This window comes from Rhineura floridana, chromosome 17 (genome assembly GCF_030035675.1).
Source record: "Rhineura floridana isolate rRhiFlo1 chromosome 17, rRhiFlo1.hap2, whole genome shotgun sequence".
Classification (NCBI taxonomy): domain Eukaryota; kingdom Metazoa; phylum Chordata; class Lepidosauria; order Squamata; family Rhineuridae; genus Rhineura; species Rhineura floridana.
Window position 1 is genome coordinate 11,789,194 of NC_084496.1, and position 17,042 is coordinate 11,806,235.

General features: G+C 43.8%; 1 protein-coding gene across 1 annotated transcript; it reads left to right on the forward strand.

The window, feature by feature from the left end:
- Nucleotides 1-1,321: 1,321 nt before the first annotated feature.
- On the forward strand, nt 1,322-14,009 carry RSL1D1 (ribosomal L1 domain containing 1). Its single transcript, XM_061600350.1, has 9 exons — nt 1,322-1,469; nt 3,420-3,562; nt 6,013-6,151; nt 7,269-7,417; nt 7,517-7,618; nt 8,602-8,695; nt 8,890-9,012; nt 10,717-10,932; nt 13,259-14,009. The coding sequence occupies exons 1-9, from the start codon at nt 1,425-1,427 to the stop codon at nt 13,607-13,609; spliced, it is 1,362 nt and encodes a 453-aa protein (XP_061456334.1). The 5' UTR covers nt 1,322-1,424; the 3' UTR covers nt 13,610-14,009.
- Nucleotides 14,010-17,042: the final 3,033 nt, after the last annotated feature.

Here is a 17,042-nt window from a genome sequence, read left to right on the forward strand (position 1 = left end):
TTTTGTTGTATTTTAAGGTTGTTGTAACCTTGCCCTTGGACCTTTGGGTGATGGGCTGGTAATAAATGATGATGATACATACATTGTACAGCTATGTATCAATATAATTCAGAAAAGAACTGATTGTTTTGGAGAGTTTACTTGGAGTCTCACTGATGGGTCAAGCAATGTAAGTTGAAAATAAATGTTAACAGATAACCATCAAATATAAAATGTCATCTTTAAAGTGGTAATTAAGGTAGGTAGCCCACTCACTAAATGTGGATGTGAAAGCAATGACCCTTCACTGTTAGATGACAGCAGGATGCAAGGTAGGGCATTCTTAGCTTCTTACAATATTTGAATGACACACACCAGCGCTCAGCTCAAGGATTGGGAAACCTATAGTCTGGCAACATTTGGAGGGCCACAACTCCCATCATCCCTGACTACTGGTCATCCTAGATGGGCGTGATGAGTGTTCAAGTCCAACAACATCTGAAGGGCCACAGACTCTCTGCCCTTGTCATAGATCAAACAGTGATAGGGCTATGACCTCGTCACCAAGGTGATAACTCTATATTCAGACTGCAGACAGACTGTCTGAGAAATGTATAAGCAAGAAATTCCCTGACATGCCATTTCCTGAGCGCAGGGATTTTGTTGAGATCAATCTCTAGCTCCCAGGTGCAGACTTGAAGTGTAGGCCAGATGTGGTTTTCCACCTCAGTAATAAGAGAGTCATTATGTTCCCTAAAGCCCAGCTTTTATCACTCTCTTCTACATCCTTTTAAACATATGAAGGTGGTGAAGATGCTCAGTCTAGATTGTGGTGCTCCAGCTCTTGCTGAACTATAACTCCCATCATTTGGCCATGCTGGCTGGGGATGATGGGGAGTTGCAGTTCAGCAACATGTGGAGGGCCAAATGGTCCCCAAACCTGACTTACTAGCCTGCAGAAGCACTATTAGACTTGCATACACTCATTGTGTTTTTAAATGTTTTAAAACTAAATGATTTACATGAAATGTTATGAGTTAGAGCAGGAACTCCTGACTTTGTTGCTACCTTTTTTTGAAAGCGGGGGGGGGGAGGAGAGATGCCCGACCAATAACAGCTACACTAAAATATTGAATTTCTCCAGTTTTCGATGAGCAACTCTTCCCTTCCCACCCAGCAGGAGGCCAAAAATTACGCCCAAAATAAAACTGGAAACAGATTCTTATACAGTATACATTTTCCGCTCTAGCTCCCAGATTCACCATAGAGGAGAGGCGGTGTCACTCTGCGCCCATAAGGACTAGTAACAGCTTCTCCCCCTTTATTTTTAAACCGGAAGTCTCCACTGAGACTCCATAGAACTTCTCCTTTCTCTGTCATGCGTCGGCTTTGGGTGACGTCATTGGCGGGCGACATTTCCAGGGTTTTGGCGCACGTGGAGGGGAATGGTGGATACGACTGCGATGGCGGATCCTCTGGACTACGGGCAGGTAAGGGTAAGAGGGCGAAGGGAGTTCCCAAGACGAAGGCGTAACTTCTGCGCCTCCTCTTTTGCAGGCAGCGCAGCCGGCGCGGTGGCTGCTCGTTGGCTGGCTGGGGACAAAGAGCGCTTTGGCTTCTCTCTGGTTCAGCAGCTCCCGCTTGGCTTGGCTCTCGTCCGAGTGGAGGCACTTGTGCTTTTCGTGGTGGCAGCTTGTGCCTGTAGGATCTGAGATTTGGAGTGTTGTTCTCTTAAGATACAACACACACACACATATAAAGTTAAATAGTGATACGTTACCATTCGGATGTTGTTCATATACTCTTCCTTCTCCTTAGCAATGCCATATTCTGATCTCTCCATTCTCCAACTTATATTCCTCCCTTCCCTTTCATCTTCCTCTCTCTTACCCTCTCTTTCCCTTCTCTCCTCTTCCCTCCTTACCACCCACCCCCTCCCTCTATTATTGTAATTATGTTTATTTACTTTCTAATTGTATTGACATTGTCTCTTTTGAACGTTGGAGATCATGTCCTCTTATTTCATGTATTTGAAAACCTTTGTTCAAAAAAAATTCAGTACAATAATATAAATTTTTATTTATGCAGGTCTGTAGTTTTCATCACATTCTGAAAGAGGTCTGTGACCCCCAAAAGGTTAACTACTGGGTTATAAGGGGGTCAGATTAGGGTTTGGGAGAGCCGGCTTCAAAATCTTGTTCAGCCATGAAACTCCCTGGGCCAGGCACTCTCTTTCAGCTTAACTGAAATGAGAGAGAGAACAGCATATGCCATTTTAAACTCCTTAGAAGAAGCCCCCTAAATGCTAAATACATTTTTAAAATAGCACATCTTTATAACTGGTTGCAAGGGGCATGCCGCAGAATCTGATACCAGTTCCGGATATATTGCTATTCCCATTCTACAAGTTGGGGGTGACTTTTGAAAATATTATTAGTACGCCATAGAATTCTGCCCTAGACTCTAGGCCTCTAGAAATAAATTGGGCCTAGTGCACCTGCATTTGAATCCTGAAATGCCAAAGTGCTGCTTCTCTTCCAGCTGTTCTCCCCACCCTACCTTTATGAATCATAAGTATTGCAAATGCTGTTCAGTGCTGAATCAAGTAAGTAGAATAATTGGGAGAGAGAAGTTAAGGGCTGACTTGGAGTTACAGCGATTCATTAATAAGTGCCACCAGACTCACCATGGGAAGAAACTTCCGGTTAAGTATTTCTATGATTTGTATTTTATTTTTTAAAATACCTGTTTCAGTTGTAAGAACATAGAAAAACTCTTATCAGATCAGCCCAAAAGCCCATCATAGTCCAGCATCCTATTGCTCACAGTGTCCAACCAGATACCCTAATGGGAAGCCCGCAAGCAGGACCTGAGTGCAACAGCAACTTTCCCTGTTTGTGATTCCCAGAGACTGACTTTTGATAGCATCCTGCCTTTGTTAGTGGGAGTAATTTACTCTGTAAAATACACAGTGCTTGAAAAGCCCATGTAGGATGGGATGTTTCGGTAAAAATTAAGAGTGGTAGATGTTACTGTTTTAACGCACCTAAACTTTTCTAGACACTGTACAAAGATTAAGAAAGCAAGACCGTCCCTTCCCTATAGGTTCACAAGACACAAAAGGCCAACCAGATGCCCTGAGAAGTCCACAAGCAGGACCTGAATGCAACAACACGCTCCCCACTTGTGATTCCCAGCAACTGGGATTCAGATGTGTAATCCCTCCGACAGTGACAGAACATGGCCATTGAGGCAGTAGCTGTTGAAAGCCTTTTGGGACCATCCGTGCCTCTTGTGAGAGCAAATTCCATAGCTTAACTATGTGCTGTGTGAAGAAGTCCTTTTGTGTGTCCTAAATCTTCCAGTGTTCAGTATCCTTGAATATTTCCAAGCTCTAGTGTTTTAGGGGATCATACCCTATTGTGGTTTTGCTCTTTTAGATTAAAAAGGCAGCTCAAGCCCTCCTTGCATACAATGCAAACAAGCAGAAAACTGCCGAGAAACTGCTGTTGAATGAGAACCAGAAAGTCTTTTTGATGATCACTGTTTGGAAAATCCCACCACGTGAACAAGTCATCAAAATGTAAGGCAATAGATGTGACACTTCAGTTTTGCTTTCCTGCTGTCATGCTTTTGATTGAGATGCCTTTCGCTTCATCTGTCTCTGGCTAAATCGTTCCCTCTATTTCTGAAGTTCAGTCTATGAGTGTCATTGCTTGTATGCAGAAGTACGTGTGTATATATGGTATACTATGATAATTGTATGTGTCGGCAATTTTGGTTGCCACTGAGCAAGGCAACTATGTTGGTATTAAGTCTACATTTCAAAGCAAGCTCTTAAATTGGGATTGATGTGCAACATAGTTGAACATGCCTTACGCCACTTAGTATTGTATGAGTTGTGGCCATGTCACACTGGCCTAATTCAGACACAAGGGCTTAAGGAAGGCTGTAGCTTAGTGGAAGAGCATCTACCGTGCATGCAAAAGGTCCTAAGTGCAATCCATGACATCTCCAGGTAAGGCTGGGAGAAGCTGCCTGCCTGAATCCCTGGAGAGCCACTGCCAGTCAGTGTAGACAATACTGAGCTTGATGGACCGATGGTCTGACTCAACATAAGGCACTTCCTATGTTCCTAATTATAAAGTGGTGCGACGCCTGAACTGGCCAACCTGATTATGGCCATTGCTCTGCTGCATCCTAAGGCTGTTGCATTGTAGAAACGGGGGTGAACCTGTCGAGCACCGAGCAGGCAGAAAACAAAAGCAGGCAAGCCATCTAAACTAGGGTCAGAGTGAGCTCAGCCTTGTGTTTGAGCACTAAGATGGTAGCCAGAGGCGCACTGGAAAGTGAGTTGGCTAGTGTAGAAGGTATGGGACAACTCCTCTGTGCCCAGCATAGAAACTACGGCTTCAAGAGCTGGGAAATCCCCTCCTCTGGACTCTGCTGACACACATCTCTCCATCCCTCCCCTGCCAGCGCCCTGCAGACTAGCAAAGAGGAATAATGGGCAGCCTAGCAACTTCTGTGGACTAATTTGCACGGTTGAGTGTGCTTTCAAAGGAGGGCTGCTCCCCTGCTCAGATTACAGTGAGCGGAACTGAGGCAGGCCCGTGCCAACCTGGCTGCTGACTGTGACTCCCTCTCCATTTTCCCCCAAGCAAGAGGCAGAGACTCTAAGTCACCTTAGAGACTTAGAAATGAGAAGCAGTTGGAGGAAAGCTCCAGTGAACTGCCTCTCTAGCAGTAAAGGACACTTTTAGCATATTTTTTCCTCCAGGGATGATTGGGCTGGATTGCAAACTTCCATCACCCCTGGCAGAAAAAAGACACTCAAGAACATGACTGAGGAACCTCTGGCACTCTGGATATTTTTGGATGGACTCTAACTCCCATCAGCCCTAGCTAGCATGGCCAGTGGTCAAGAATGATGGAAGTTATAGTCCCATGATATTGGGAAGGTACCATGTTGGCCATCACTCAAGAGCATTGCTTTCCACTGAAGAGGAGGCTATGCTTGCTGGGGCTGATGGGAGATGGAGTCCAACATCATCTGGAGGACCAGAGGTTCCCCCTACCCTGTTCTTGACTGTGCTTTACCTGTTCTATATTTGGAAGCCCAGACCACAGTTTGGGTCCTGAACAATCTGGTCATGCTCTCTCAAAAGCCTTTCTGTGCTTTTGCATCTGAGGATTTATAATCAGCTTGGCATGAATAAGCTTCTCCATTTGGGTGTTCTGAGGTGGACTTGACGTAGAGAAAATTCACCAACTTTGTTTCTCCCTCATTATGATGGACAGGTGCTGCCTTGCTGTTGGGTGGCTTGGGAGGATAGTCTCAAACACACTTGTAAGGCATTGATCTTTCAGTGTGACAGCAGCTACTGTCTGGAACTTCCTGCCGCTTGACATTAGACAGGCGCTTTCCACTGTACCTTCAGCACCTGCTAAACACTTTTGTTTAGGCAAGCCTGCTCAGATATGTAACGTTGATATGCTTTTTAATGTGTGTTTTTACTTTATAATATGTATTTTAAACTGCTGGTGTTATTTATATTTGGGGGGAGGATTAGGCCAACGTGTTTTTATAACTTTTGACTTGTATCAGTAATTTTACATATGCATTATCAGTGGGTTGTATCCAACTAAGTTTTACTCAGACTAGATCCATTGGCACTAATTAACCTAAGCTAACCATGCCTGTTAATTCCAGTGGGTCTAGTCTGAGTAAGACCAACATTGGATGTATCCCGTTATTATTATTACATTTCTCTGCTACCTTTTCTCCTAAAAGAGGCTGACTCCCCCAAACTGTATTGTTTTACCACTTGGACAAACATTAAAGTAGTAGAATTAAAAATAAAATAAAAAACCTAATTAAAAACACTAAGAACATCTAAAAACAGTCGCATACCGTCACCGCTTATCTACGTTAAGAAACATACTAGATTATTTTGCCAGTTGTTTGAGATCAGACCCCAGCAGGAAAGTGTCCTGTGCATTCCTAGAATCCTGTTGTTCTCTTTGTTCCAGAACCCTGCCTCATGGTATTCTGCCGGAAACATCGGATGTTTGCCTCTTCACAAAAGATGAGCCGGGTTTGACGGCTGAACAGACCGAGAACTTGTATAAAAAGCTCTTGTCGCAGCATGGGATCACGAGGATCAGCGAGGTAGGGAGAACACCTAGCTTCATCAGATGTATGAATGCAGCATAAGGCTTCACCTGAGAAATGTTGATGATGAAGTTGTACATATATTGATTATCTACCTTGATGATGATTGCAATTTGTTTATATACCGCTTTCGGTCCAAAGTCCCCCAGAGTGGTAAACAGCATATTAAAGCAACAAAATATGCAGCACCATATAATGATATAAAACAATCAACCAGCAAACCACTATGTCAGCTTTATGTCTTATAAACACATCTAAGATGTCGTTGGCTTGTGTCCTGTTTTTTTTTATTATTATTAGAAGGTTACCCATGAAATATGTACTGACTGGAAAGGTTTTGGCTCGTGGGCCACCAATTCCCTATGATTGCTGCTGCTATTATTATTAATATACTACTACTACTATTTATCCACCCTTCCTCCTACTATTTTATTAGACTTGTTAGTCGCTTGTTACCCCAAGAGACTTCTGTGGGATTAGCATTTTCATAAATCACTGGGCTTATCTTTTAGAAGCCATTTTGGCATATAAGCGGCATATATATTAACAAATAATATCTTGGAGCTTTATACAGACAAATCCAATTCGATTTATACAGGAAAACAGGCTAAAAGCAGGAGTCGTGTGCCGTGGTGGTGGTGCAGGAGTCCTTCCAGTTCACAGGAGCTTGGGAAGCTGCCTTATATTGAGTCAGACTGTTGGTCTATCTAGCTCAGTACTGTCTACGGTGACTGGCAGTAGCTCTCCAGGGTTTCAGGCAGGGATCTTTCCCAGCCCTACCTGGAGATGCCAGGGATTGAACCTGGGACCTTCAGCATGCAAGGCAGATGCTCTGCCACTGAGCTGTTGGTCTTCTCATAGAACAGATGCTGCCAACCTCAAAATTTGAGGCACCAGCCCCTGTTTGAGGGCTGGGGAATACTTCTGATGTCTGAGTTCTGGCATCAAATGTTTAAGTCTGTTGCTGATCGGGTGATGAGTATTTTTCTAATACATCTTAAAATACACTTGATTACCACCACCACCCAAAAAACAGGCAGAGTGTAATAACAATAATCCCGAGGATGCAGCAGTAAAGACTAATGATGCTCAGTTTCACTCCTGTGCTTTGAAGGTCATCTCCTACAAAACACTCAAAAAAGAATACAAGCCCTACGAAGCAAAGCGTCGTCTCCTGAGTCAGTTTTCTCTCTTCCTGGCTGATGACCGGATCCGAAGACTTCTTCCGTCACACATAGGGAAGCACTTCTATACAAGTAAAAAGTAAGTACTCTCATTTATTGGTGCGCCATTTCTACCAAATTCCTTTTAGGAGGCTGAACTCCTCTTGCTTAAACGTCTCGTATTTCTTTATAATATCAGGGTCCCACTGTCTGTGAACCTGAAAGCAAAGGATCTGGCTAAAGAAATAAGCAAGCATATCCAGGGAACCACTCTTCCAGTCACAAACAAGGGTTGTTGCTAGTAAGTATTAATTTAAATACATTTATTAGTATTATTTATTTCTTCACTTGTTAGTCACCTAATGCCAAGCGGTCTTTAGGCAACTTGCAAAAGATTTGAAGAACATACGCAAATTTAAAACAAAAATCAAAGAGAAAACCACACACGCTCAATAACACCTAAAACTCTTCAACACAGTAAAAGCCAAACACAGATGAACGTAACAGCCAATAAAAACTTTGAAACCCACCGAATAAGAAAAAGAATAATTGGGACAGCGCACATCAAGGGCCAAAGGCCTGAGTAAAGAGGAAAATCTTTGCCTGGTGCCTAAAGATGGATAGTGCCAGGTAGGCCACAGCCGGAAGGCCACCATTAAGGAGGACCATTCTGGTGTTGCCACCCTCCAAGCCTTCCATGGAGGGGGGGCACATGAAAAAGGGCCTGTGATGACAAACCCAGGGTCCAGGTCAGTTCCTACAGGGAAAAGCGTACCTGCAGTCCCCAGGCTATGTATGTATGTATTTACTTGCTGCTTTTATGCACTGCTTATTTTCCAGGCATTTGAGGTGGTTTGCAATGGAATGCTAACGCCCCCCCCCCCAAAAAAAAAGTCCCAAAAGACAAAATGATACAGAAGAGGACTTGTCTTGAGCCATTAACAGTCGAGAGAGAGAGAGAGAGAGCGCTGAAGGGTTGATGTTTGGCAGGGTACAGCGGTTCCCAACCAGCGGAACCATCTGAAAATTGCTGATGATCTTTGACCACTTAATGATTTGTCTGCCTGCTGTAACAATTATAATGCACTGTGCTAGATAGTGTATGATTTTTTAATTGTGTTTTAATTGCTCCTTTTATTTCTTACACTTCTTTTATTGTATTACTATTTGCATTCCATGGAGTCCAAATTGTAATACACTAAGATTCAATTAAACATCAGTATCCACAGACCATAGTTTGGGAACCCCTGCTCTAGATGTTGCTCTTTTTTCCCCTCCCCCCAGCACAGTACGCGTCGGTCACAGTGGCATGGAAGCCTGGAAGATTTCACAAAACGTTATTGCTGCTGCTAAGGTGATAGGCGCTAAAGCACCCCAGGTAATGATGTTGGATGAGGGGGATGGGGTTAAGGCAGAGCCTCTGCACACTTGCCCAGGAGTAAATCCCATTGATCTTGGTGGGACTTAACTTACAAGTGAATATGCATGGATTGGGCTGTGCATCTTTTCAAAAAGTTATTTGGTTTGTGTCATTTACCACTCTTTTTCTTTTCTTTTTTTTAATTGCTGCAGATTTGGAAGAGTGTTAAAATCCTTCATCTCAAAATGGAGAGATCTGTTGCTCTTCCAGTCTTTACCTGTAGCAATCCCAAACCAGATGCCTGTCAGAAACAGCCAGAGGCTGAAGTCGGACAGGTCAGAGGCTGCCTCATGCGTACTGTGCGGGGATTGGGCTTGTGGGAGTTGTAGTTCAAAAAAGTAACTTTTCCAAGCTCTGGATTCACATGGTGGTGATGAAACGCCTTGTGCTGCCATTTTACTACAGTAAATTTGTTATTACTAGTTAATATACATTTGCCATTTATGAAGGAGTCAGAGTCAGACAGCAGAAAAATAGAGGAGTCGGAGTCGAAGGTCTGGCGTACCGACTCCACAGCCCTGCTTTGGGGGAAGTCATGCGCTTTAGATGTGCATTGGGTGTGTCTTCAATGTACGGTGTGGATCTGCCCAATGTTTCTGTACCATAGCACAAATAGCACTTACGAGCCAGGGTAATGTAGTAGTTAGAATGTTAGACTAGGATCTGGGAGCCCGAGTTTAAATCTCCATCCAGCCTTGAAGCTCACTGGGTGAATTTGGTCCAGTTGCACGTCTCAGCCTAACCTACCTTACTGGGTTGTTGTGAGGATAAAATGTATTGGGGCGGAAGGGGAGAGAGAAGACCCATGTCTGCTGCCTTAAAACTCCTTGGGAAAAAATGTGGGCTATAAATGTAATGAAGACAAAGTTTAAGACGCATGTGTCAACGCAGACACCAAAAATACTGAGGTATACAACTTAACAATGTTAACAGCACTAATACAGGCAGGCCCCGCTTATACGGCAGGTTCCGTTCTGGACCCTCGCCGTAAAGCGGAAATCGCTGTAAAGTGGAACCCCATGGAGTATAATGGGGCACGTCACGCGAAAAGTGGCAAAAATCGGCTTTAAAACTGGGAATGAAAGCCGCCACATTAGCAGAACGCCAGGAAGTGGGGCCTTACTGTACCTATGTAATTTCCATCCCATTCTGAGAATCTGTGGAAGAAAAAAAACGTGGACTAGCTTTTGTAACATATATATGTTACAAAAACTAGTCCACGTTATTTTTTCTTCCAACAGTAAGTGATGTAGTTTAAATGAACAAAAGCCATTGCTTTTTGCTGTGAAGACTATTCACCATGTTTTTTGCATCAGTTCATTTAATGGCAGCAGGTTAGGAGTGTGCCATTTCGAGTTAACTGAAATCTTTGCTGCGCATGCCAAGGCTGTTGCAGCATCGTGAGTGAGTGCGGTGCAGTGACACAGTATACATTTGCAGGGTGTTTTTTGCATTTAGTTATCTAACACCATCTCTGTACATGATGCTTTTCAAAGAAAATATGAGAGGTCCCTGCCCCAAAGGGCTTACAAGGCACAGGAAAAGATCAGAGAAAATAGAGATGGGAAGAATATGTGAATGTTTTGTTTACACTTGCTTTGCCTTAGTTGCAATAAAGTATAGGGATTAGGGCAGGGGAGGTTGCCAGCGTGATGCCCTCCATATGTTATTGAAACCACAATGCCCATGATCCCTGATCTTTGGCCATGCCTGCTGGGCTGGTGGGAATTTTAGCCCAACAGCATCCGGAGGGCACCACATTGGCTTTTTCCTCTGCCCAGATGTTGTTGGCCTCCAACTCCCATCAGCCCAAGCCAGTGTTATTCCCATCAGCCCAAGCCAGATTCCCCAGTCCTGATCCAAACGCTTCCTGGAAAAGGTGCATTGCCAAACGATATGTTCCCACTTGTCTGTTGGTCAGTGTGGTCTTTTGATGAAAGAGCTACAGTATTCCTTTGAAAAAATAAAATACTTTTCAGGAAACTCAAGCAAAGAAGAAGAAAAAGAATGGAACTGAAAAGAAGAGTTTGGGTAAGGCTGGAACGACGGTAGAAGTAAGTGATGTTCCGGCCATTGATAAGGAAAAGGAGGCAGCGGGGGAAGTGTCTGCCATTGTCGAAGTGGAGGAAGACGAGGATGGCGAAATTCCACAGTTGGTTCCAATTGAAGCATCACCCAGTGTGAACAGAGAGACGGTAAAATTACTCTTCTTCCAGCAAAGTTGTGATTGGAGCTTGGCCTTGACTGAAGATTCTGTTTGCTATACTTTGTAGGGTTGTTCACATGTTACACTGAACACAGGTACAAGCTATCTGTACACATGTACAAGTGTTTGTGGGAAAGAGCGTACACTTGCTCATATGTACAACTCAGCTGATGTGTATGCAAATTGTACACTCGTTGAACTGCACACATGAACAGCTCAACTGTTCGTATACACAGGAACACGGATTGTACATTTGTGGAATGTAACATGTACACACCTCTATTGTCACTGAGGAATAGCCTTTAGGAAAAGGCAGAGCTATAAGGTTGTCCTGGCTGTGTGAATGAGGGAGAGCCTCTAAGGCTGGCTGAAGGGGGAAGCTGAGCTTAGTCTGTGGCGGAGGGGGTGCCTCCATGATCGCCAGTAGCGGCTGGTGCTCATTGAGACTGGTGGGGCGGAAGGCAGGGACGCCAGCAATAGGTGGAGCCAGAGCCAATGACAGGCAGTGCCATCTAATTCTAGTATTTTCCCCATCCTCTTCCTTGCCGCGTTCTACAAAGACAACATTGAGACTCAGGAGGGAGTCGACAGGCAATGCCACCTCCTGATCTAGCTGTAAGAAAGAAGGCAGACAGGTGTGGGCTGGCCGAGTGCAACTGCGGTTGGTAGGGCAGCACCCCCTTCGCCCTAACGGACTAGCCTCCTCGGGGTAAGGCCCAACTGTCAGCAAGGATAAGAAGCTCTGCCCATCTCCTGGCACAGAAGATGTGTGGGAACAATCCCCCATTGGTGCCCAGGCTCAGGGATCCTATGCAGCATTTTATTACAGGTCCTATTTGTTACCCATCCTCTCTCATTTGGAATTTTGGGAGGGGGGCCGGATGTGATGAATACACACACACCACCTTCGCCAGTGTCCTGTTGCCTCGTTTTTAGATACACCAACAGCTGAAAATCTTGGGGTTTTTTTTTTTACTTTTGTTCTGCTATTTATTGTTAGTCACACATTACATAAAAAACTCTCCAAGAGACTAACAACATCCCTGTTAATGTTCTTAGGTGTTAAGATTGGTGTGTGTGGGGGGGTTCTTGGTAGTTCCATCATCCTCAGAAGCGCGGGGAATGGTGGTGGCCTGAGAGAGGGTTCTGTCTGTGGCAGCCCCTAAATTGTAGAATTCCTTCCTCAAAGAGGTGCACCTGGCATCGTCATTGTACAGTTTTTGCCATATGCTGAAGACCCACCTCTTTACCCTAGAACTCGCAGTTAAAGGGTTTTGTTTTCTGGGACTCACCTCTTCTGTTGAATCTATACCTTTTTGCTCCATTCAGAATGGTTTTACTGGTTTTTATAGTGGCTTTATCTGTTTCTAAAATTGTATACAGTACTGTTGTGACCTGCCCTGGGATGACGACATTGCCATTGTCATCATTATTAGTATTAATGTTAGTTTTGCTCGCCCTTCACCTGCAGATCCCAAGGCAGGTTACACCAGTCTAAAATGCAGCATTAAAAGCAATTAAAACAAATTATGTTCACAAGAATAGGGTGAGTCCTAAAAAACACGTATCTCAAGTGCAGAAGGCCAGGGTAAAGAGGTGCAACTATCATTCACCGAAAACAGTACAGTGAAGGTGCCGAATGCACCTCAGGGAGGGGGAATTCCACAGCTTAGGGGCTGCAGGAGAATGCCCTCTCCCACGCTGCTCCCCCCCCCCAAAAAAAACAAAAACTTCTCAGGGTGGTGGAACTACCAAGAAAGCCCTGTCTGCTGATCTCAACACTTGCAAGAGTCTGTAGGGAAGGGCAGGCCGGTAAGGAATCTTCTCAATGTTTACAGGCAGGTAAGAAACCTTATGAAAAGTAACATATATAACATAGGTTAAAATACATTGTAGTAAAAACATGTTACACCAAAACACACACTTCTGTGAGAGGTGGTCATTATATCTGCAGGTGATAGACTATGTTGAAAAGGAAGGTGGCAAATTACCCAGAGGATCCTTTTTTGAGATTTGGAAGGAAGCAGAGATTATTTTATTTGACAGGCAGACACAATCCATCAGGAAAAATGACCACTATTAGGGGCAGTTTGTGCTACTATAGAGCTACTAGTTTTTATTCTAAGTGTCTTTTGGTAATGCATGGAGGAGAGTAGTAAAACCATCCTATTTGCAAGACCACAAAACTTGGCAAGCTTAAACATTGAACAAAGATGTCGTGTGGCTGCCGCTCATAATTATGCCCATAAATTGTTTATTATTTATTTGGCTCCTGGTGGGTGTCTTTATTCTCTTGTTTTGCCTCTTCAATATAGGTGGCAGAGCCTAATCCTGCTACAGGAAAAGAGGTCAAGACAGGCACAAAAGGTTCAATGACTCTCCTTGGCAAGAGGAAAACATCTCCATCTCCCGGGACTCCGAAGACACAATTGGGAACGCCTGGAGATGGAGCGAACCTGCGATTGTCACAACTGCTCGGACGAGACAAGAAGCCCAAGACGCGAAGGCAAAGCATCTTGGAAAAGGAGCAGGCAAAAACCCCACAGAAGCCACAAGCAAAGTCTTCTGTGACCCCTAAACTGGGGAAATTTGTCAGATCTGCCAAGAAAGCTTCTAAAACTGCAAAACGAGGACTTGGGAAAAGGACAGTACCACAGTCAGCGTGACCAACGTTATGGCACATGGTCAATTTGCTCTTTTTTAAAAATAGGGTCATATCCAGCGGAGTTGTCCCATTGGCACACGGGCTTGCACAATGGAACTGCCTTCCTTGCCCCCCCCCAAATCTGTTCTGGGGATTCCCTCAATCCTCCAGAGCAGATTGAGGGGGTGCATGAGGAGAGGGAGAGGAAGTCCGATCGCACAAGTTGAAGGCCTTGCACCAACGGGGCAACTTGGATGCAACCCATAAAAATCAATTGCATTTTAGCAGAGAAGCCCCCTCAAGTTAGTGTGGCTTTAGGGAACCAGCATTTCTCTTTGCAACCTGTAATTGCTTGTTTCCATGACTTTACAAAAAATTGTACTGTTCTAATCTATATAAAGTCAAATTCTCCTTTTCTGAAACATGGATTGTATCTTCTTTTTTGCCTGTACTTCATTATCTATTTTATATCAATGTAACAATTTAATAGGGCATACAAATATGACATAAAAGTTTAAAAAGTGGCTCAGTTTCTTAACCATAGTCTCTCAAGAGTAACAAGGGTCCTTTATAAAATGACTCCTCATACTTTCCTTCTGTGGTCAACTAATCTTCAGCTGCTGACAATATTGTAAAAAGTTAGTGAAAGAAGCCCATGGCATCAAAGTGATACTTCTTATCCTCTCTCATTTAAGAAATTTAAAAGCCAGCAGAGCTGGGTTGTTGTGAATTGCTTCTTTATGTAGATCACATGGTATTTTTAAAATCCACAGGGAATAAAAACACCAAACTACACTTGTTTTTAATAACAACACAGCCAAGGCTGTAGCCAATTCTTAAGCACAAGGGTGGGCAATGTGAGGCTAGGGCCTCATATTGCTCTTGGTATAATCTTATGCAGGCAGGGGTGGGGGAAAAGGTGTAGCAAAGAGACACTAAAGAGTACCCTTATTTTGGCCTGGCCCAGCCCACCACCAGTATGGTGCCTCCAGCATATTCCCTCTGAGGAAATGCAGACCTTCACCCCAAAAAGGTTTCATACCTGTGTTTTAGCAAGGTGTGCTTTGGGGTATTTTTCAACCCGAGGGCCACATTACCTGCTGGGCTACCTGCCAGTGGTGGGCAGGGCCAGAGGCAATAATGAACTAACTGAGCAACAAAAGTAAATGCTTTATTTTTCTGCAGGATCACCCCTTGATGTCCTCCATCCAGGTAATCACGAGGCACTGTCAGAGTGCATGGACATATTTCAAAAACTCAGGGAGAGTGTGAAGTGGGACTAGTGAGGGGGGTGGCTTGGGGGTAGGGTGTGATGGGAGAATCCCAAGGGCCAGATAGAGGTTTGAATGGCCTCATTTGGCCCCTGGGTTGAGGCTCCCCATTTCTGATGTACATTGAGGGTCTGAAGCTGTCATGTTGATTCAAGAAAGCATAGTCTATTAAATAGATTCCAAATAAATTTGTAAAGGCATACAGTAGGGCCCGCTTTTCAGCGTTCCACTAATACGGCGGTTTTCAATTATAGTACGGCCCCACTCATACGGCGCATGTTCCACTTTTGGGGGGGTCAGGTGCCATTTTATTGTTGGTGTTCCACTTTTTGGCGATTTTCACTTTTCGGAAGGGGTCTGGAACCTAACTCGCTGTATGAGTGGGGCCCTACTGTATACTTAAAAGAATCCAAGAGCATATTTCCTTTGCTTTCAAATGATGCAGGCATTATGTCACAGCAAGAATCCCAGAAGAGACATCCCCTCCTCTGCGAGAGGGAAGAATCCCCATTTCAAGATAGCAATGGCCATCTCCAGATTTTAAAAATACAGGTATTAAAAACACAGAATAGGAGAGCCAGTCACGTTTAGTGTGTGAGACTAGGACTGAGGAGACTGGCATTCAGATGCCCTCAGTCCCAAAGCTCATGGAGTGATCTTGGGTCAATCATTCTCTCAGCCTTACTTGTCTCACAGGCTGGTAGTTTTCTTTAAAGTACTGACTTCACTATGATAAACATCGTTTAAATCAAAATGCTTCATTGCAGCTGGACTTTAAATTATTCCGTTAGTGGCTCTTGGTCATGCGATCGCTTAATTTGGACTAAAAGTTCTGTTTATAGAAATTCTGAGTTAATATTCTTGGAGTATTAAAGCTTTCTTATGTGTTCATGGATGTGTGTGTTGGCTAAGTTGGCTTCTTCCATTTTTCTTTAGGCTATTCTTAATGACCCGTTTTTCAAGGAACATGACAAGTAAATTAAACTCACATCTAGTCTAAGTGCAGAACATTTGATTTACCATCTATTAGGTTCTCTTAAAACAATCCAATTGAGTTCATTATAAGAAGCAATTTACTAATTTTTTTAACTGACTTCTTCCCTTTTTTGATGAAGTTCAATTCTGTTCATTAGGGTCAAAACAGAGATCTCGGTTTTCTGTCCCACTAAAGATATTAGTTTATTCAGCAAAGTTAAAATGGTTGTGCTTTCACCCAATTACTGTTGCTGTGAGGGTCATTTTGCACACAGGCAAACTCTTAACAGAACTGTCACAGGCTGTTCTTTCTGCAGCCCATTGCCTTTTGACTTCAACTTTACACTGTTCCCTGCTTGCATCCAAGGGTGTGTATACCCAACAAGTGAGGATCATGCTTCATGCCTTTGATGAAGTGAACTCTAGCCCATAAAGGTTTATGCCATAATAAAAGTTACTCTTCAAAATGCCACAAGAGCAGAGGAACCCAAAAAGTGGTCCAGCTTTACTCAGGTGGCCCTTAACATGTCTGGATTTGTGGGTGAAGATGGGAGATGGCACATCCATTGCAGTAAATATTTACATTGATTTTACTTTTAGAATTCAAATTGTAATACAATGAAATACAACAGACAAGAAATAAAAGAAGCTATAAAAATACGATCAAAACTCACACAGCATCTAACATAGTACACTGCACTTGCTATAGCAGGCAGAAAAATTAAGTGGTCTGCCAATGTCGTCAGCAATTTTGGGAGAGCCAGTGTGGTGTAGCAGTTAGAGTGTCGAACTGGGGTCTAGGAAACCAGGGTTCAAATCCCCGCTCACTAGTGAAGGAGAACTATGTTTGTAAACCACCTCGGGCTCCTCAGACCAATGGCCAGGGAGGACTGGCCTTGCCATTCACCTGAAGAGCCAAAGGTTTTCCCACATCGGCCTTGGGGCCTGGAGAGAAAAGGAATGTCGGTATGATAATATTGGATTATCATTATTTTCACAACGGATTCTTCAGTGTTGCTGTTTATTTTTAGGGGTTTTTTTTAATTACAGGATGTGTGGGTTTTCTCTGTATATTTTATCATTTCTATAGTTGCAAACAGCCTTGATTCCAGTAATATAGAAAGGCACTACACAAACTGGAAATGAAATGAAGCGCCTGAGGTGCCCGGGAAGGAGCGGCGTCCTTGCCTCCCCGTCCTACTCACACCT

Excerpts from the sequence above, each read along its gene's own strand:
- RSL1D1 (XM_061600350.1), top strand. The coding sequence starts at position 1,425 with ATGGTGGATACGACTGCGATGGCGGATCCTCTGGACTACGGGCAG. Across the intron at positions 3,563-6,012 it reads CGTGAACAAGTCATCAAAAT|AACCCTGCCTCATGGTATTC; the intron begins GTAAGGCAATAG and ends TCTTTGTTCCAG. Across the intron at positions 8,696-8,889 it reads TAGGCGCTAAAGCACCCCAG|ATTTGGAAGAGTGTTAAAAT; the intron begins GTAATGATGTTG and ends TAATTGCTGCAG.